The sequence below is a fragment of the Acomys minous genome, assembly GCF_964271855.1.
Source record: "Acomys minous genome assembly, chromosome: 5".
Classification (NCBI taxonomy): domain Eukaryota; kingdom Metazoa; phylum Chordata; class Mammalia; order Rodentia; family Muridae; genus Acomys; species Acomys minous.
This window is the reverse complement of record NC_140494.1, coordinates 84,740,236-84,761,498: the sequence shown is the minus strand read 5'-3', so window position 1 is coordinate 84,761,498 and position 21,263 is coordinate 84,740,236. Positions and strand designations below refer to the sequence as shown.

Here is a 21,263-nt window from a genome sequence, read left to right as displayed (position 1 = left end):
GAGACAAGGTTTCTCTGTGTCACCCTGGATGTCCTCGACTCACTTTGTAGACCAGGCTGGCCTCGAACTCAGCAATCCGCCTGCCTCTGCCTCCCAAAGGCTGGGATTAAAGGCATGCACCTTATTTAATTTACATACTGAGTTTGAGAGGCAACATGAGAAAGTTCCTGTCCCGAAAAATTAATAAAATTAAAAAGAGAGAAAACCAGTGGGGGCATAGTGCAGGCCTTTAATCCCAACACTCAAAAGGCAGAGGCAGGAGGATCTCTGTGAGTTCGAGACCAGCCTGGTCTAAAAAGGGAGTCTAGGACAGCCAAGGCTACACAGAGAAACCCTGTCTCGAAAAACAAAACGAGAGAGAGAGAGAGAGAGAGAGAGAGAGAGAGAGAGAAAGGAAGGAAGGAAGAATGGTTGGTCATGGGGGCACACAATTTTAATCTCGGCACTCAGGAGGCAGTGTCAGGTGGATCTGAGTTTGAGGACAGCCTGGTCTACACAGTCCAGCCAGGGCTATATAGTGAGACCCTGCATAAGAGGAAAAAATGGGGAGAGAGGGAGGAAGGAAGGGCAGACAGAGACAGACAGAACCAGCGGGCTAAGGAATACATCAAATTGTGCCAAGGCAGCAACCCTTGCCTCCTTTCCAACAGCCCTCTAAGGAAAGTCCTGCCGGAGGAAAAGAAATATGTTGGGCCGTCCAGCCTGAAGGTAGTAGAGTGGAAATTTTGAATTCATTCATAGCCAGAAGCTGTTTCCACTGAGAGAGCCGCGATCACTACGGCTCACGCAAGATCTGGTGCCCCCTGGCGGCCAGGGCGCTGGGCGGGGGGAGGGGGACTGACGTCAGCGCTGATTCACTCGCGGGGCTCCCGGTCCACCACAGCTTGGCCATTTATAGAATCCCCGCGAGCTCTGAAGTCAGAGCACAAGCACGGCGGGCGGAGGAGGCGGCGGAGGCGGCGGTCGGGGGGAGCCCGGGTACTCCAGGGGCGGTGCTCTGTGGGCCTGCCTCGGCGTCCTGACCCTGGAGCTCAATCGCTGGTCCCATCCAGGTCCCTGAACCACTCCTCCACAGGCCCATAGCAGCCCCTGTGCCTCAGTTTCCCACTCCTTGAAGAAGCTTGGTGCCTTTCAAGTTTGCTGATGTACAGCACTGATGCCAGCACTCAGGAGGTGGAGGCAGGTGCGTCAGGAGTTCAGGTCAGCATGGGCTACATAGTGAGTTCCAGGTTAGCCTAGGATACATGAGAACCTATCACAAAACAAAACAAAAAACAACAACAACAAAAAGTTTTAATCAAAGAAATTTTAAATAAGCCAGGCTGCGGTGGCGCACACCTTTAATCCCAGCAGAGGTAGACAGATCCCCGAGTTTGAGGCCAACCTGGTTGGTCTACAGACTTCCAGGACACCAAGGACTACACAAAGAAACCCTGTTTCGATAAAATAAATAAATAAATAGTAAAGAAGGAAAAGCTGGTGTCTTCCCTAAGCATGAGGGGACTCCCTAAAACATTACCCCCCACGTTTCATGTGTTGGGGTGAGTGATTAAACACCACTACACGAGTGTCTTTTGGCAATCCTTCTCTTCCAGACTCCTCTTGTCCTGCCTGTCTCTCCAGGAGACAGGTGGAAGGGGCTGAGTTTGAGACTTAGAGGTAGTGTCTGCCTAGCATGCTAGCGTGCAGTAGGACTTATCCCAGCCCATCAACAGATTCATGTTTTGTTTGGGTCTGTGCACAGAGGGCTTGCTAAGCACACACAGAGCACTGGGTTCTAACCCCAGTACGGAACAAACCAGGCGCCATGTTAAAGGCCTGTACTCCCAGCTCTTCGATGTGGGAGGCGGTATAATCAGTAGTTCAAGGCCAGCCTAGGCAACAGTTAGTCCTAAGCCATCATGGACTACGTCAAATGCTGTCTCAAACGGCAAACATAAAACCCACGTAAATAAAAATAAAGAAGGCTAGGGTGGAGGCTCGGCGGGAGAATGCTTGTCTGGCATGCACAAGGTCAACGTTCATCTGTAAAGGTCAGAAAGGTGGAAGATCTGGGGCTCACACTCACCCCGCTCACGCTCACCCTGCTCACACTCAACCGCTTTTGACATGGGGACTTTAAAAAAATTTGGGGGGGGGGGTTGAGACCGGACAGCGCTGGCTGTCCTGGACTCACTTTGTAGACTAAGCTGGCCTTGAACTCACAGAGATCCGCCTGCCTCTGCCTCCCAAGTGCCAGGATTAAAGGTGCACGCCACCACCCTCGGCTTTTAAGATTTATTTGTTTGTTTATTTATTATGTATGCAATGGTCTATGTGCGTGTACACCTGCAGGCCAGAAGAGGGCATCAAATCATTATAGGTGGTTGTGAGCCACCATGTGGTTGCTGGGAATTGAACTCAGGACCTCTGGAAGATCAGTCAGTGCTCTTAACCTCTGAGCCATCTCTCCAGCTTTTTTGTGGCGGGGGGAGGGGTTGTTTTTCGAGACAAGGTTTCTCTGTGTAGCCTTGGCTGTCCTGGACTCTCTTTGTAGACCAGGTTGGCCTCGAACTCACAGCGATCCGCCTGCCTCTGCCTCCCAAGTGCTGGGATTAAAGGCGTGCGCCACCATGCCCGGATTTATGCTAACATTTCTTAAAGCTGTGCATAAATGTGTGTTCCCATGTGTTCATGTGCACATGAGTATGTGTGTGCATGCAGGTGTCCAGAGGTGTTGGGTCCCCTGGAGCTGGAGTGACAAGGGATGTGAGTTACAACATGGGTTCTGGGAATTGAACTCGGGTTCTCTGCAAAGCAGTGGCTGTTCTTAACTGCTGAGCTGTCTCTCCAGCCCCTAATGTTCACCGCTGTAAGTAAAAAATAAATTAACGTTTTGGTTTGTTTAGTCAGCTGAGACGGGATCTTGTTATGTGGCCCAGGCCAGGTCTCAAACTCACAGGTCTCCTGCCTCAGCGGCCTAACTCTGAGGATTACAGGTGTGTACGCCATGTCCCATTCAGGAAAACTTCCCTATCTGCTAAACTAGAGGCCTCATGAGGGCTGTTCAGGGTCTGCGCTTTGTTTGCTTTTCTGTCCCTTCTCTCTCACTTGGGTGTTTTTTCTAGCCCAGGAGAGCAAGCCACGCCCCTTCCTTGCACTTAGTTTCCCAGCTCTACGGATTCTCGGCTGGGTGTTCTCTGTCAGCCGGCTGTGAGCCTGCGCCGACTCTCAGCAGGGGTTTGCGTGGAGAGTCTCCTACAGTGGCCCCAATGCAACTGAACCTTTCTGGGAAGGATACCAGAGAGATGACAGCGTGCCTGTGTGCGTCATACCCAGGGCATGTGATGTCACTATGACTCACGGCTGCTGACGTGAACGGTGGCCTCTGGCTGCCAGCACTCCTCACTATTTATCTAGGGTTATTTTAAGGGCTGCACGAAAGAGGGACAGACACTCAGGGCTTCAAATATTCTATTGTGTTCTATACCATACACAGCTGAGAAGGGACACGGGTGCCCAGCAAAGACATGTGTTTTAACAACTACTCAGGGCTACATTCCTTTGCCTTCAGTTGCTTAAATTTTTTTAAAAAATATATTTTGTGCATGCAAGCAGAAGCCAGGACACACATGTGAAGATCAAAGGATACCATGTGGAAGGGTGGTGTCCCCCGTCCCTCCCTGTTCCCCCGCCCCCCACTAAGTGGACTCTAGGAATCAGAGTTCAGGTCTCAGGGTCTTTACACGAGCCACATCACTGCATCACTGATCTGGGATTTTTTTTTTTTTCTTTCGAGACAGGGTTTTTCTGGGTAGCCTTGGCTGTCCTGGACTCCCTGTGTAGACTAGGCTGGCCTTGAACTCACAGCAATCTGCCTGTCTCTGCCTCCCCAGTGCTGGCATTTAAGGCATATGCCACCACGCCCAGCCTTTTTTTTTTTTTTTAATGGTGGTGATGAGAACAGAACCTAGGGACTGGTGAATGCTAAGCAAGCACTCTACCGCTGAACTACATATGGAACCCCATGGCACCTTTTCTTTGTTTGTTTGTTTGTTTCTTTCTTTTTTAAAAAAGATTTATTTATTATTTATACAGTGGTCTATATGTACATTTGCAGGCCAAAAGAGGGCATCAGGTTACATTATAGATGGTTGTGAGCCACCATGTGGTTGCTGGGAATTGAACTCAGGACCTCTGAAAGAGCAGTCAGTGTTCTTAATCTCTGAGCCATTGCTCCAGTCCTGTACCTTTTCATTTTAAAGCCTTTAATCATTTAAAAAAACTTATGGGCATGAGTGTTTGCCTGCACTGAAGTGTAGCGTGTGCCTTTAATGCCAGCAAGAGCAAGTTTAGTTCCCAGACCCAGCTCACAATCATCTGTAACTCCAGTTTCAGATCTGTTGCCCTCTTCTGGCCTTTTCAGACACTGCACACAAGTGCACAATCCACACTCAGACACATGTACAAACACATAAATAAAAATAACAAAACTAGGGGACTAGAGAGATGGCTCAGAGGTTAAGAACACTGTTTTCTCTTCCAGAGGTCCCAAGTTCAATTCCTAGCAACCACATGGTGGCTCACAGCCATCTATAATGAGATCTGGTGTCCTCTTCTGGCATGTAGGCATACATGCAGGCAGAGCACTGCATACATAATAAATAAAAATTTTAAATAAGAAAGCAGAAATCATATGGTGATGGCACACGCTTTAATCCCAGCACTTGGGAGCAAGGGGAAGGCAGATCTCTGTGAGTTCGAGGCCAGCCTGGTCTACAAAGCGAGTCCAGGACAGCCAAGGCTATACAGAGAAACCCTGTCCCAAAAAACCAAGAAAAAAAAAAGCATAAAATTTTTTTAAGTTAAAAAAAAAAAAGAAAGAAAATGAAAAAGTAAAAGAAAAACATAGCTGGTCATGGTAGCATCCGTCTTTAATCTGAGTACTCAGAAGGCAAAAGCAGGTGGATCTCAGTGAGTTCAATGCCATTCTGGTCTACAGAGTAAGCTCCAGACCAGTCAGAGATTCATAGTCAATAACAATAATAATAAATCTTTTTTTTAAAAAAGGTTAAACATAAAAAAAATTAAACATCAGGGGCTGGAGAGATGGCTCAGTGGTTAAGAGCGCCGCCTGCTCTTCCAAAGGTCCTGAGTTCAATTCCCAGCAACCACATGGTGGCTCACAACCATCTGTAATGTGATCTGGCGCCCTCTTCTGGCTTGCAGGAGTACATGCAAGCAGAGCACTGTATACATACTAATAAATAAATAAATAAATCTTAAAAAATTAAACATCAGTCTGGAGAGATGGTTCAGAGGTTAAGAGCACTGGCTGCTCTTCCAGAGGTCCTGAGTTCCATTCCCAGCAACACAATTATCAATGAGATCTGGTGTCCTCCTCTGGCCTTCAGGCACACATGCAGGCAGAACACTGTATACATCATAAATAAATAAATCTCTAGAAAACTAACCATCAAAGGCAAAGACAAAGTCATAGGAGTGTAACTGAAGACCCCTGGACCCACCTAGCTAGAGCCCCCTACATGTACAGCAAGTGACTAAGGCAAAAGCTATAGTCCAAGGGGTCATAAAAACAGAACTCCATCATGTCTCACTAGGCAGCCTTAAGTAGGCACTAAGGGGTTGGCACAGGGCAACCCAGACCCTAGATCTACCTCTGCCTTGTCTAGATGTATTAATGTTTTATGTTACTATGGTGAAATGCCTGAGACTGGGTAGCTTGATAAAAAAGAATCCATTCAGCTTAGTGTATGTTCTGGAGGTTCAAAGGCTCAACACTGGGTGACATTTTCTTGCTGGCAGAGAGCCCAGGAAGTGCAAAGCATCACCTGGCAAGAGATGGGGACCGTGAACATGTCCTCTGCGTCCTCCCAACACACACACACTTTTTTTTTTAAATTTATTTATTTTTTTGGTTTTTCGAGACAGGGTTTCTCTGTGTAGCCCTTGGCTGTCCTGGACTCACTTTGTAGACCAGGCTGGCCTCGAACTCACAGCGATCCGCCTGCCTCTGCCTCTCGAGTGCTGGGATTAAAGGCGTGCTCCACCACGCCCGGCCACACACACTTTTTGAGACAGGGTTTCTCATTATGTAGCTCTAGGTGGACCAGGTTATACCTGATTCTGTCACTTTTCATATGAAGACAATAGTACCCAATAACTGGGCCCCATTCTAATGACTCTATGCAGTCCCAATCACCACTCAATGGCATCACCTCAAAGCTACACACCTGGGTTAAATTCTGTCCTTTTATGGAGGCGGGGTCTTATAACAGCCCAGGCTCTGCCATGTCAAGGATTCATTTGAACTGCTGGTTCTTCTGCCTCCACTGTAGTGGATGTAAACATGTTTTTGTTTTGATCCCAAGTGTGGGATATGAAAGAGACTTGTGTGAGGGTGTGCAGTGTTTGTCTGCTGGAAACAGACTTAGGAGAGGACACAGACTTGTGAGAGGACATGTGGTGTTTGTCCTCTAGAAGAGGAACTGTCTCTTTTGGGGGTGGGGCATGGTCTTTGCCAGCTAATAAACATCCTAGTACAGACTTGGAGAAGATATATATATAGTGTGTGTGTGTGTGTGTGTGTGTGTGTGTGTGTGTACTATATATATATATTATAATATATATATGATATATGCCCAAAATAAGAGGCTTGACCTTTTTCATTTTGGCATCGCTTCCTGTCATTTGGCTGGTCATCTATCTGCTTCAAGGCACTGCTAGAAAGAACCACTCCAGAGAAAGCGTCAAGGTTTCAGGGTTGTCTGCAGTGGCTGCAGTCACCTTTGCTGAATTGCTGGTTTGCGGTTTAACGGGTCTGCTGGAATCCTGACACTGAAGAGTAGAACTGCCCCAAGGAACTGAGCTTTAAAAGGTCTACTTCTCCTGTTCCTATTAACCTCTTTTCTCTTCTATCTAGGGTAGGTGAGTTAGAAGAGAGGTATAGGCATTAAAGAGCCCCAAATAAAGTAGGTTTGAAAAAGCTCAAAGCCTACACTCCATTTCTTGAGTTCTAGGGAGTAACAGCCATGTGCTGGGCTCACTCACTTTCTTTTCCTTCCTTCTCCTTTGTCTTAGCTACAGATCCAGTTTGAGGCTAACCTGGGCTATATAAGACCTTGTCTTAAAAATAGTCTGGGCTGGAGAGATGGCTCAGAGGTTAAGAGCACTGGCTGCTCTTCCAAAGGTCCTGAGTTCAATTCCCAGCAACTGCATGGTGGCTCACAACCATCTATACTGGGATCTGATGCCCTCTTCTGCTGTGCAGGAGTATATGCAGATAGAGTGCTCATATACATAAAATAAATAAATTAATCTTTAAAAAAAAAGTTAACCTAGCCCCTAAGCATGGTGGCACATTAATCCTAGCACTTAAGAAACAGAGGTAGGCAGATCTCTGTGAGTTCAAGGCCTGTCAGAATACAGTCCAAGAATGGAGTCATGTGAGAATTCAGAGTGCTTGTGAGAAAATGCCAAGAAAACAAGTCTTGTGACCTCATTGCCTTTAAAACACAGAGTTGTTCTTGGAATGTGTGTTTGTGCTCCTTCCAAGGGTAGCGGACAGGAATTCACTTCAGCTGTGGTTTTCCATGTTTCTGCCACATGTGGCTTGTCCTGTGATTGGACACCTTACTCATGTGACACTCCTTAACCCTCAGAGTACAAACTGACTGACGCCCTGAACAAAGCTGGCTACTGCATGACACTTTAGTCGGCCTCATTTAAGCCCCATTCTCCCAGGTTCATACCACCAACTAGAGTAGGTAAACAAGGGCCGGCCTGGTCTACACAAAGAGTTCCAGGCTAGCCAGGGCAAGCAATATAATGAGACCTTGTCTAAACAAAAGGGTTGGGGCTCTACCTCTTACAATGTAAGAGGCTCTGGATTCTATTCCCAGCCCTACATAAGCAATGCATGATAGCACAGGCCTGTAAATCCAGTGCAGGAAGGTGAGTTCAAAGTCAAACTCAGCTACATACAAATTCAAAGCTAGTCTGGACTACACAAAACCTTGACTTAAAAATGATTACTCCTGGGGTTGATAAGATGGCTCAGTGGGTAAAGTGCTGCCTAGTCTGATGGCCTGAGTTCAATCCCTAGGACCCACACATTAGACAGATTGTACCAAGTTATCACCACATGCACCACCCTCCAAAACAACATTACACACACACACACAGGCACTATTATCTATACACACACACACCAATTCTAAGGCATGATCCAGTCACCTACACAAGTACTCCATAGGCCTCTCAGCCCTCAGAGTGGGTGGTCTGAAGTCAACCTAGCCTCCCAGCTGGGGCGGGAGAGGGGTGCCAGCAACGCACATCCTTTCTCACAGTAGCCCTTGTTGTAGTTATATAGCCATTTTACGTAGATGGATCCAAACCTCAAAAACTCTTATTGAAGGGGGTTAAAAGTGGCTGCAGCCAAGCTTGATAACCCAGGTTTCAGCCCCAGTACCCACATGGTGGAAGGGCCCCTCCTCTCTGACCTCCACACGCATACACAAAATAAATAACGTAACTTGAAATCCTGTGAAAGCTGCTGGCAGTGCTGCCCACCTGAAGTTCCAGCTCCTCAGGAGGCTGAACCCGGAAGATCACTTTGAGTCCGGGGTTTTGAGACCAGACTTAGTACTACAGCAAGACCTTGACTCAAACAGCTCAAAAGCAACCAAGCAAACTAAAACTTTGCTTAGTGAAAACAAATCTTGGGACTTGGGGCTGTAGATTAGGCTGACAGCGGTAGACTGCTTGCTTAGCACGCAAGAGGCTCTGGGTTCCGAACCAGACGTGGTGCTTCCGGTCCGGAACAATAATTTACCATCTCGGGTGAGAAAACTGAACAGACAAGACGGGCTCGAAGGTCGTACGCTTAGAGCCTCCGCCGCAGGAACCCAAGGTTCCCAGGCTTCTGGCATTTGGTGAAGGGAAGCATGGCACTTGCTCCTCCTGAGGCGGGACCAGTGTCCTCCCTCCTTCCTATTGGTGTATCTCTTCTTGGAGGCGGGACCTCTCGGTCACAGGCTCTATTGATTTGCTGTCACTTTCGGCCCGTAACCGGAAGCTCTATGGCTCAACATGACGGCGCCGAGCGGTTCCACTGAGCCGGCTTGGGTCCCGGGCCCGCCGCGTGAGTAGGTGGGTCATGCGAGGGAGGGCTATGGGGCTGTTTGGGATTCGGGGCGTCCACATCCAGGCCTAGTAGGGCCGAGCCGGGGAGGATGCCCTTCAACTCGGCCTCAGAACAGGGCACCGTGACCTTTTTGGGGTGCAGGCTGGGGACCTGCGAGGAAAGGTTGCTGGGCGCCTCTTGCTGCAGATGTCCGGTTTCGCAGATGGGACAGCCGACTCAGGCCACACACATCGGCGGTGAAGGCAGGCACTGGAGCCTTCCAGTCTGCGAGAGACCCGGAACGTGCCAGCCCACACACATACGTACACACCACCTCGCTGTTCAGATTTATCTATGTTTTGTAACATATTATTATTAGCTAATTATTGAGCAAACCACAAACGGGACAGGTAATTTTGTGATTTCAAATAGTGATTGTTGCAAGCAATTCCCCCGCCCTCTCCGAGACAAGAGTCTTCATGTGTTTCAAGCTGGCCTCGAACTCATGGTCCTCCTGCTTCAGCCTTCTGAGGGCTGGATTACACCAAGACAGTAATAGGCAGAGGGTAAAAACAAGTTCAAAGCCCTTGAGACCAATAAACTTGTCTTGTTTCAGAAACAGTGTGGCTGAGGCTACAAGGGATGGGGAGCACAGCAGGTAGGCTCCGTGTGATATGTATTCACTTTGAAGGCTGTTGCGGCCGGGGCACACATGTCATGTTGCATGGCGGAGGTCAGAGGACAATTTTTTTTTTCTTCTATGGTTTTTTTGGAGACAGAGTTTCTCTGTGTAGCCTTGGCTGTCCTGGACTCATCTTGTAGACCAGGCTGGTCACAAACTCACAGTGATCTGCCTGCCTCTGCCTCCCAAGTGCTGGGATTAAAGGCCTGTGCCACCACGCCCAGCCCAGAGGACAATTTTGTTGAATTTTATCCATACGTTTTATGTTGGTTCCAGGATTTGAACTCTGGTCATTAGGCTTGCATTGTTCCAACAGCAAGTACTTTTCCAGATTACATTTTAGACAGGACCTTACTGTAGCTCAGATGGCCATGGAACTCACTGATTATCACCAGCTGGTCAGATTCTGGAGGCAATCCTCCTGCCTCAGACTCCCCAGTGCTCCCTTTACAGACACAATACTGTCTCAAATCCGTTTGTTTGTTTAAAGACGGGCTCCCACTATGTAGCCCTGGCTAGTCTGGAACTTGCTATGTCTGTGTAGGTCAGTCTCACCTCACACTCAGAGATCTGCTTGCCTGTATCTCCTGAGTGCTGGGATTACGCCTGGAAATTCTGTGAGTTCATATGTGGGTGCATGGGCGTATGTTGGTACCTGTACACATGCATGCACATGTGTACAGAGGACAAATGTCAACCTTGGATGTTGTTCCTTAGGAGCTGTCCTCCTTGTGTCTTTCACAGGGACATGGAACTAACCGCTAGGCCAGCTGTGAGCTCAGGGACCTGCCTGTCTCTGCTTCTCCAGTGCTGAGACTGCATGTCATCTCACTTTGTATGTGGGTGTAAGTTGTGCTTAGGTTTGGAGGAGGAAACATTAGGGCACCCTGAGCAGAAATACTTACAACTCTAAGATGTGCAGGCGCCGCCTATGGGTGTTACAGTGCAGATCTCACGCAGGAGGTCTCACAGGCCCTGGGACTCAACTTGCAAAGGTTTAGATTCTTCTCATCTAAATGTATGTCAAGCAGGGTTCCTACTGTGAGCCACGCCATCAGCCCGTCACTAGGCAGAGCCTCCCTGGGCCATGTGCCCCGTAGCTCACTGGAGGGCTCTAGGCCAGGTCTGTCCTATGGAATCCGGTCTAGTTACACCTCCTCCTCCCAGCAGCAGCTGCAGCTGTCACCCAGAAGTTTTCTAGAAGGGCAACTATGTTCCTGCCAAGTCTGAATCTGCATGTTTTGTGCTCCCAGGGCATGTATCTACACCCTTAGCTGTGCACACTGTGGACGTTGAGAGGCCTCTCGTTGATTGGCTGAGAAACAGGCATGGATGCCAGGAAGGAAATCAAGGATGTTAACAAGGGGAGGGGCCTCATTATTGGATCCTTGGCAGAAACTGAACAAGTCGACACTGTGCAGACACTGGCCTCTTCAGGGTGTATTGGACTGACATTACTGACATGACTGTCAGGTGGAGAGGAAGGAGACAGTGTGCAAACATGGCTTAGGTGTAGCTTTGATGGGAAAAAAAGCAGGAAGCTGGAGGGAGATTTTGGGCCAAAATGGGAGATAACTATAAAAATAGTTGTTTTTTTCTTAAATAAGTTCTCACTATGTAGCTGGCCCGGGACTCACTGAGAGCTGCCTGCCTCTACCTCCTGAATGCTGGAATTAAAGGTGTGCAGCATTACCATGCCTGTCTCAACTAGAGGATCTGTCTATCCATCCATCCTGTGTGTGTGCGTGCGTGTGTGTGTACCCATGCCAGTGGAAGAGTGTAGGTCAGAGGACAACTTGTAGGAGTAAGTTCTTTCCTTCCACCCTGGATTCTAGGGATGGAATTCTGGTTGTCAAGACATGCCAGCAAACTGGGTGGTGGTGGCACACGCCTTTAATCTCAGCACTCCGGAGGCAGAGGCAGGCAGATTTCCGTGAAATTGAAAGCCAGCCTGGTCTACGGAGTGATTCCAGGATAGCCAAGGCTACACAGAGAAACCCTGTTTTGAAAAACAAAAGAAAACAAAACAAGATATGCCAGCAACTGCCTTTACCTGTAAAGCCATCTTGTCAGCCCCTAAGGTGGTATTTTGCTTTGTATTTTCTGATTTATTTTCGGGGTGGGGGATGGTGGTGGTCTTTTCTTGATTTTTAGACAGGCTCTCGTGTAGCCCCTGGCTTTACACTTGCTGTGTCTCCAAGGCTGACCCTCTTCCACCTCAGGGCTGGGATTCCAGGTGCACACCACTACTCCTGCCTCCAGCAAGTTTTGGTGGTCCAAGGGTGATCCAAACTCTCCCTAACATGTTCTCTGATATCAAAATCAAGAAGTACACAAGAAAACTGCACACCAGTGCCTCATGAATAGGACTGTAAAATTCTCTCATATGGGTGTGCAAACATGCAAAAAGGAATCTATATCATGTCTGAGGAATTTATCTCCAAAATGCAAGGTTAGTTTAATATCTGAACATTTATGGAATATAAATAGAACACAACCCTAAAATTACGTGGCTATTTCAGACAATGCAAAAAATATTTGAAAAAAATTCAAATGCTTACTCTATTTGAGACAAGGGCTCACTGTGTAGAACAGGCTGCGTGTGGTGGTCCCTGTAAGCGTCATAGCAGCAGCAAGTCAGTCCAGATGACGTTAGGAATGAAATTCGAGTCAGCACAACTTAGCTGCTTCCAAACTTCTGGAGTTTTAATGCCAAGTGATTTGTTTCTTACACACTGAAACGCAGTGTAACTTTGCAAGAAAGTTTCCCCGTGGCAATTATCACAACAAAGCTTTAGACATGGATACACTGACACCCCTTGCAAGTACATGTCTAGCAAACTCATTTCCCAAAAAATGAGTTCTGTTGACTGAGAACAGTGCTCAGGACAAGGGCCCAGGGAGGGAGGGTTTGTAATAAGCATAAAGACGGGTTCTCCTGGCTGAGACGGTGCTCAGCAGTCTGGGGCACTCCATGAGGCTGGCCTTACAGAAAAGCAAAGATTCCCAGCTATTAGCACGTCCATTCCCAGCCTTCTGGTTGGTTTCTTCCTTCTCGGGTGCTGTGTAAGCTGTGCCCTCTACAGCTGGCCTCAAACTCACAGAGATCCGCCTGCCTCTGCCTCCTGGGTGCCACCATGACGAGTGAAAGATTAGATTGGTTTTTTTTGCAGAGTTTAGGAAGCAGACAAGGCTGTGCACTCTGGACACTTCTCAGGGCTTCCAGCAGTAGCACCCAGGCAAGAGAAAGAAAAGAGCCACCATGGAGGCAGCTCAGTTGGTAAAGGACTTCCTGCATGAGCCTGACCATCTGAGTTCTAGCTCAAGTGCCCAGGGTAAGGAAGAGAGGGGACTGGGGACATGGCTAACTGGGTAAAAGTGATTGCTTCAAGCCCAAGGACCTGAGTTCAATCCTCAGCACCCACATGGTGGCTCACCATCTGGAACTCCAGTTCCAGAGGGGCCAAAGCCCTCTCCTGACATATCCAGGCACTTGTATGGTGCATATACATAAATAAAAGCAAAATGTTTATGCATATACTGGCCCCCCAAAAAGTTTTTTTTTCTAGTTAAAAAAAAAAAAGCCAGGCAGCAATGGTATATGCCTTTAATCCTAACATTCAGGAGGCAGAGGCAGGCAGATCTCTGTGAGTTACAAGACAGCCAAGGCTACACAGAGAAACCCTGTCTCCAAATACCAAAGTGGGGTGGGGCACTGAGATGGCTCGGTGGATAAAAGTGTTTGCTACTAAGCCTGAGGTCATGAGTTCACTCCCCAGGGCCCACATGATGGAAGGAGAGAACTGAATTCTGCAAGTTGTCCTCTGTGCTGGTGTCTAGCACATTTGTATACACGCACTCAGGAATGCACACATAGTTTTCTTTAAAAAATTTTTTTGTCTTAAGCCACACCTGTTGTCAGGTGGATCCTACTTTCTTTTGAGTGCCTCTCTCTCTCTTTCTCTGGTATTTGTTGTTGTTTTGTTTTTGTTTTTTGAGATAGGGTTTCTCTGTGTAGCCTTGGCTGTCCTGGACTTGCTTTGTAGACCAGGCTGGCCTCGAACTCACATCGATCCACCTGCCTCTGCCTCCCGAGTGCTGGGACTAAAGGTGTGCGCCACCACACCTGGCTTGAGTACCCATCTCTTAACCCTTGTGCTCTCACTTTTCTTTTCCTTTTAAAGTTGGAGAAGGCAGAGAAAGGGGGGGTCCTTGGGGCTCAATGGTCAGCCAGCCTAGCTGAATTGGCGAGCTCCAGTTCAATATAACACTGCCTCAAAAAATATTCTGGTGCATGCTGTTAATCCCAGCACTTGGGAGACAGAGGCAGGCGGATTGATGTGAGTTTGAGGCCAGCCTGGTCTACAGAGTGAGTCCAGGATGGCTAAGGATACACAGAGATACCCTGTCTGGAAAAACCAGAAGGAGGAGGAGGAGGAGGAGGAGGAGGAGGAGGAGGAGGAGGAGGAACTGTCAGGTCTGAGTTAGTGAGATGACTCATGGTATATAAAGGTACTTGCTGCCAAGCCTGAAAAAATGAGTCCAGTGCTTAAGTTCAGAGACCCACATGGTGGAAGAGAGGACCAGTTCTCCAGGCTATCCTCAGACCTCCACACCAGTGCATGTGTATGTGCACACAGTAAATCAATAGATATAATTTGAGAAATTGCCAACGTTGCGGTTCACACCTGTCATCTCTGCATGTGGGAAGTGAAAGTGAGAGGGTCAGGAGTTAGGGCATCCTTGGCTACCTGGGCAATGCAATACTATGTAGTGGACTAGGCTCTTGGGTTGGACTGTGCTCTGTCACAGTGATGCTGTCTTACGGAAGGTGCGTTGCCAGGCTAATGCTGTCTCCATCTCGTTCAACTAGGTGGTGGTTGAATCTGCAGAGGCATGAGCTGGGTGCAGGCCAGCCTGCTGGCCCGAGGCCTCTCGAGAGGCTGGGGAGGCATCTGCTGGACTGCCCTGTCAGGAGCACCCTTTGCTCAGGTAACCAACCACTGGCTGGGCATTCGTGTGTGGGGAAGGGAAGGCCTGGGCTTTACTCTCACCTCAGGATCAGGCCACAGAAGGTGAAGGTGGTCCTTGGCCTGCCTATCCTGGTGCTGGCCCATGAATTAGTTATTTTGTCATTGCTGTACAGCAACCAAAAGCAATTTACATTAGAAAGTGTGTGTTGGTGCACAGTTCCAGGGGCTGAGTCCCTAATGGCCCCGTGTGAGCAGCATACAGGAAGCCGAGAACAAACTGTGAGGGAGAGGTGGCTATAAAACCTCTACCCCCACCTCCAGCAGGCGCCATGTCCTGAAGGTTCCATAAACCCCAGGAGCACCACCAACCGGGACTGTTCAAACACGTGAGCCCGTGAGGGACAGTCCCAACTCACCCCGTAACGACCTGCCCTCTCCCGGCCCCGTGGCTCCTGGCAGGGTCATGATGCAAAATCATTTCATGCAGGTTCACAAGTCCCCATGGCCTCCAGGGTCAGTAGTGTTTCCCATTCCAAAAGGGCGGAATGAAGGCACAGGGAAGGAACACTGAACCAAAGCAGGGCTGAAAGCCCAGCAGGGCAAACTCTAGACCCTGTAGCTCCAGTGTGTGAGGCGTTAGTTTCAAATAGCTTAGACAGCCCCACTCCTAGCTTTGCACCCCAAAACATACCCCACCCAGACTGGCTCCACTCGCTCTGTGCGGCTCTCCTCCGCAGGTATCTCATGGCTCTGACATCTCCAATATCTTGGCGTCTACAGCAGCCCAGCTTCACTTTCACAGCTTTGTGCTGTGGCCTCTTGAGGTCTCCCGCCCTCTCGGGACTTTCACACAGAGAATCCCCGGCCGCACACCACGGGACCTCAGTGGCTTCCTGAAACTAGATTGGAAGGAGCCACCATGACCCTGTCACTCTTGCTTCCTTCATGTCTTCAAAGCCACTTCCATGTGACACGGCCGAGTGTGGCTGCCAGCTCGTGCTATTTCATCATAGTAACAGAAAAGTAACTAATATAGCCAGGCATGGTGGCGCACACCTTTAATCCCAGCACTCAGGAGGCAGACGCAGGCGGATTGCTAAGAGTTTGGGGCCAGCCTGGTCTACAAAGTGAGTCCAGGACAGCCAGGGCTACACAGAGAAAAAAGCAAACAAACAAACAAAACAAACAGAAGTTGATACTGAAAAGTAGGGTGGCTGCTGTAAAGCCCGGGCCATGGTGTTTTGGGAAGGTGGAGGACTTTGGAGATTTGGTCTAGACAAGCAGGTGAATGCTGTAAGTGAGTTTGAAAGCCCTATGAGGGCATTTCTCATTCAAACCACAACAGTGTGCATATGTGAAACAGAGGCATGCATGTGTGTGGATGCAGACATCCCTGTGAAGTGTGAGTGCTCTACCGTCTGAGGCATCTTGCTGGTCCTTGCAATGTTTCTTAACTGTTTTCTTTATGCTCGTGCTTGCTCATGTGCGTGCATATATGTACTGCACCCATACATGCACATGCACATGCACCATATGTAATCCCAAATGGCCTGGTCATGGAACATGATAGCTGGTCATGGTGGCACACGCCTTTAGCCTCAGCACTCAGGAGGCAGAGGCAGGCGGATCTCTGTGAGTTCGAGGCCAGCCTGGTCTACAAAGTGAGTCCAGGACAGCCAAGGCTACACAGAGAGACCAAAAACTAAATGAAACAACAACAACAAAGAACATGATGTGTGGTTCAAGCTAGCCTTGAGCTCTCAATTCTTCTGACTTAGCCTCCTGGGGGTTGGGATTTCAGGTATGTACCACCATGTGACAGTATTTTTTTTTAAATTTTTTATTCTTTTTTGTTTTTGTCTTTGTTTGTTTGTTTTTTCGAGACAGAGTTTTTCTGTGTAGCCTTGACTGTCCTGGACTCACTTTGTAGACCAGGCTGGCCTTGAACTCACAGTGAACTGTCTGCCTCTGTCTCCCAAATGCTGAGATTAAAGGCGTGGCAGTATTTCCAATGCATTTTGGCATGATATTTCATCCAGGGTTATCAGCCACAGTATCAAAGCTCCTCTGAGGCCCTCCATGATATCCAGGGCACCTCTGCTGGAACACCTAAGCCACAGCCATCCTCTCCCCCCAGGTGCCCTTCCAGGCCCCACGAGGCCTCCACTGCAGTGCAGTGACACATAAGGATGAGGTGTGGTTGGTTCCTCGAGCCCCCAAGCCCCAGAGGAAGCCCATCCCAGCTATGCATGAAGACCTGTTCAGGCCATCGGCAAATGGGGATCAGGACAAGGCAAACTTCCTGCGAGCAGTGCGCAGCTTTGGGGAGCACAGCGTGCGCAAGCGCGGCCATGTGGACTTCATCTACCTAGCACTGCGCAAGATGCCAGAGTTCGGCGTGGAGCGGGACCTGTCAGTGTACAACCTGCTGCTGGATATCTTCCCTAAGGAGGTCTTCCGGCCCCGCAACGCCATCCAGCGCATCTTCGTCCACTACCCACGGCAGCAGGAGTGTGGAATCGCCGTCCTGGAGCAGATGGAGCGGCACGGTGAGGGAAGTGGGCGCAGCCTCTGCACCCAGCTCCACTCCCCTTCTTTCTCCATCTCCCGAGTCCTTTACATCTCTTTCTCTCAGGCTCCTCCTCTTAGAATTATGGGTCCTAGGGCTGTAGGTAAGTTGGAGAAGGACATACCTGGGATGCCCCAAGGCTGACCCCCAGTACCCGGCAACCTCAGGTGCACACCTATCACCCCAGCGCCCCGGGGGACAGAGGGATAAAGCTCAACCTTCACTATATAAGTTGGTTTCTTGTTTGTTTTTAAGAATTCTTTTTCTTTTTTGTTTTTTAAGATTTATTTATTATTTATATAGTATTCTGCCTGCATGTGTGCCTGCCTGCACGAGAAGGAACCAGATTTCACTACAAGATGGTCATGAGCCACCATGTGGTTGCTGGGAATTGAACTCAGGACCTCTGGAAGAGCAGATGGTGCTCTCAACCTCTGAGCCATCTCTCCAGCCCCTAATTTTTAGGTTTTTTTTGAGACAGGGTTTCTCTGTGTAGTCTTGGCTGTCCTGGGCTCACTTTGTAGACCAGGCTGGCTTCGAATTCACAGCGATCCGCCTGTCTTTGCCTCCCAATTGCTGGGATTAGAGGTATGCACCACCATGCCTGGCTTTAAGATTTATTTTTAATCCCATGTATGCTATGTGTCAGTGGGAACGTGAGTGAATGCTGGTGCCCAAGGAGGCCAGAAGAGGGTGTTGGCTACCCTGGCCTGGAGTTCATAGTGGCGCCGTACATGTTCCTTCCTGCCGCCATTTCTTTCTCTACCCTCTGTGCTCAACACGTACATTTTACATGGTCTCATGTAGCTGAGGCTGACCTTGAATTTGCTGTGCTGGGTAGCCAAACCTGGCTTTGAACTCCTGATTTTTGCCTCCTGTTCCAAGTGCTGGGATTACAGGCATGTGGCACTATGCTGCTTTTATATGGTGCTGGGAGTCAATTCTCCAGCTCTGTGTGTCAGACCAGCATTCTACTCAGCTATGCCCCAGCCTCACCCCTAGTCCCTGCTTCAAACAGAACAAACCAGACCACTGATGGGCCAGGTGTGGTGGTGCATACCTTTGATCCCAGCACCTGGAAAGCAGATGCCTATGAGTTCTGTTCTACATATGACAGAGTTCAAGGCCAGCCAGCTACATAGGTAGCAAGACCCTGTTTCAAAATAAGAATAAGGAAAAATAAAATCATGGAAAATACATTCCTTCCCTTTCATTCTAATCTACCTGCTGCTCTGTTTCCTGACTTCAAACTTACGTCTAACCCTGCCTCTCTGAGGCTCTGCTTGGTCTGCCCAGCACAGGAGTCATGCCCAACACAGAGACGGAGTTCCTGCTCATTCAGATATTTGGACGCAAAAGTTACCCCATGCTCAAGTTCATACGGATGAAGCTGTGGTTGACCCGATTCAAGAATATCAACCCCTACCCCGTGCCCCGAGATCTGCCCCAGGACCCTTTAGACCTGGCCAAGCTGGGCCTGCGACACATGGAGCCTGACTTCAGCGCCAAGGTCACTGTCTACCAGGTACACATTCCTGTTATACCCTAAATGACCCTCCATGGCTGGGCCACATGGCTGCTCCCCTGGGCTCTGCTTACTCACCTGCTGTCTTGGCAGTGATCATGACCCTTCCTTATTACCACAGTTGAACCTGTCCTAGTCTATTTAGCCTTGTAACAAATTACCCTAGGTCAGGTGTATTAGTCGCTTTTTGTTGCTGTAACAAAATCCTGGAGGCTGGGTACCTTATAAAGAGAAGAGCATTCAGGCTTAGTGGTGTACACCTTTACTCCCAGCGCTTGGAAGGCAGAAGTAGGGGGATCTTTTCAGAGCTCAAGGCCAGCCTGGTCTACACAGTGAGGTCTGTGCAAGCCTGGACTACACAGTGAGATCTGTGCCAGCCTGGACTATACAGTGAGGTCTGTGCCAGCCTGGACTGCACAGTGAGGTCTGTGCCAGCCAGAACTGCATAGAAGAGCCTCTACTTCATGCCCTAGTGAGGGCGGGGGTGTTGCCTTCCTTGTTCTAGGCATGGGGTCCCACTCCTAGCACTGTGACAATAGAACTTTATGCAGCATGCTAGGCAAGCGCTCGCTACTGAGCCAGTTGTTGGTGCCGCCGTCTGAAGAAGTGTTACTTTCTGCTCCTGCCACTTTTCACATATCTGGGTAACCTGAGCTACAGAGGGAGTGACTTGGACGAGATCACTGCAGGCTGAATATAGGTTGGATGGCTCCAACGCCGCCTCAGGGTCAGCTCAATGTTGACAGCTCTGGCCAAACTGGCTCTAAGCAAAGAGGAAAGGACCACTTTTAGTGACCTGGCACAACTGCTCAGGATTGGCTAGCATCCCCTCCTTCTTGGCTCTCTTGGGCTCCCTGTAGAAGCTGGGAGTCACAACCCCTGCTTTTCCTTGCAGATGTCTTTGCCCAGTGACTCAACAGGCATGGAAGATCGCCCCCAGCCCCACATTGTAGGTAAGGCCCCAGCGTGTCCCCGTTCCTGCTGGGTCCCTCTGGGCCTTTTGCTGTTAGGGCACCAACAGGTCTCATCTCTACACCAGGCATCCAGAGTCCAGATCAGCAAGCCGCCCTGGCCCGCCACGACCCTGCCAGGCCTGTGTTTGTGGAGGGCCCCTTCCCTCTCTGGCTGCGCAATAAGTGTGTCTATTATCACATCCTGAGAGCTGACCTGCCACCCCCTGAGGATGAGGTGAGTTAAGGCCAAGGGCTTGCTGCTAAGCCAGACCACCCGAGTTTGATCTCCAGGACCCAATGGTGAAAGGAGAGAACTGTCTCCTGCAGGCTGTCATCTGAGCTACACAGGGCTATGCATAAATACACGTAATTTAAAAAAAAAAAAAAAGACATACATAGTGGCACTCAGGAGACAGAGGCAGGCAGATCTCTTGCATTCAAGGCTATCCTCGTCTGCTCACTGAGGTCCAGATTAGTGGTAACTCTAGATTCTTGACTACGGGTGCAGGGCTAGTGCTATCCTGAAGGCTCGGGTGAGGGCTGAGGTCCTGTGTTCTGGCCTCTGATCCTGCCTGCTCTCTCTTACCTGAGGTAGAAAGCGGAGGAGATCCCGGAGGAGTGGAACCTATACTACCCAATGACGCTGGACCTGGAGTATTCACGGGGCAACTGGGACGACTACGATTTTGACGTGGACGAAGGTAAAAGCAGTCCTGGCACAGCACATCCTGTGTGGGGCCAGAGGGCTGCAGGCTGAGACGCGCACTGCCTATTTCCCCAACTCTCCACACAGCCAGGGGTCACGCGTCCCTGCGGAACCTGTCCCCCTTGGCCACTGCCCCTCCCCCTTATAATATCGATTATGGAACATTTTATATTAATTAGTGACATGACCAGGATAGGTGCAAGCCTCTGGTCAGTGTAACAGTCAAGTTATACGTGGGGGGCGTTGGGAGGCTTGGGGTCAAGGTTAGCTTCCGGGTAGCATCTAAAGCAGCAGGCACATGGCCCAAGTGAACCGTAGAGCATCCGTGTGGCAGAGAGGGCTGCTGCGTGCATGCATGGACATGGTCATGAGTGCCTCCAGGTGATGACAGCACAAACTCCTCTCTCCCGCAGTGACAGAAGGCCCCATCTTCGCCATGTGCATGGCTGGTGCCCATGACCAGGCGACGTTGGTCAAGTGGATCCAGGGCTTGCAGGAGAGCAACCCAGCCCTGGCACAGATCCCAGTGGTATTCCGCCTGGCCAGGTCTACGGAGGAGCTCCTCATAACCTCAAAGCAGGAGGGACAGTCCGCTTCCCATGTCCCTCCTAAGGGCCAGGAGGAGGATGAGGTCCTTCAGGCACAACAGCAGCAGGGTCAGAGCTGAGGCTGAGCTGGACTGGTACAAAATAATAATGAGAAAATAAAAAAATAAAAATCTCTTCCTGGCC

At 49.4% G+C, this 21,263-nt stretch overlaps 1 protein-coding gene across 2 annotated transcripts; it reads left to right on the top strand.

The window, feature by feature from the left end:
* Window positions 1-8,996: 8,996 nt before the first annotated feature.
* Window positions 8,997-21,262, top strand: ECSIT (ECSIT signaling integrator). 2 transcript variants are annotated; one of them, XM_084781845.1, is made up of 8 exons: window positions 8,997-9,150; window positions 14,680-14,798; window positions 16,917-17,328; window positions 18,650-18,873; window positions 19,769-19,826; window positions 19,913-20,061; window positions 20,422-20,527; window positions 20,946-21,262. In XM_084781845.1, exons 2-8 carry the CDS (start codon window positions 14,703-14,705, stop codon window positions 21,197-21,199), a joined length of 1,299 nt encoding a protein of 432 aa, XP_084637971.1. In that variant the 5' UTR covers window positions 8,997-9,150; window positions 14,680-14,702; the 3' UTR covers window positions 21,200-21,262. The 2 variants fall into 2 exon arrangements, with proteins under 2 accessions (XP_084637971.1, XP_084637972.1); XM_084781846.1 differs by having other exon boundaries at window positions 9,040-9,142.
* The last annotated feature ends 1 nt before the right edge of the window (window position 21,263 follows it).

Bases quoted from the DNA above. Each gene is read 5' to 3' on its own strand.
- ECSIT (XM_084781845.1), top strand. From the start codon at position 14,703: ATGAGCTGGGTGCAGGCCAGCCTGCTGGCCCGAGGCCTCTCGAGAGGC. The intron at 20,062-20,421 runs GTGAGTTAAGGC...TACCTGAGGTAG, and splicing joins TGCCACCCCCTGAGGATGAG to AAAGCGGAGGAGATCCCGGA. The intron at 20,528-20,945 runs GTAAAAGCAGTC...TCTCTCCCGCAG, and splicing joins CGATTTTGACGTGGACGAAG to TGACAGAAGGCCCCATCTTC.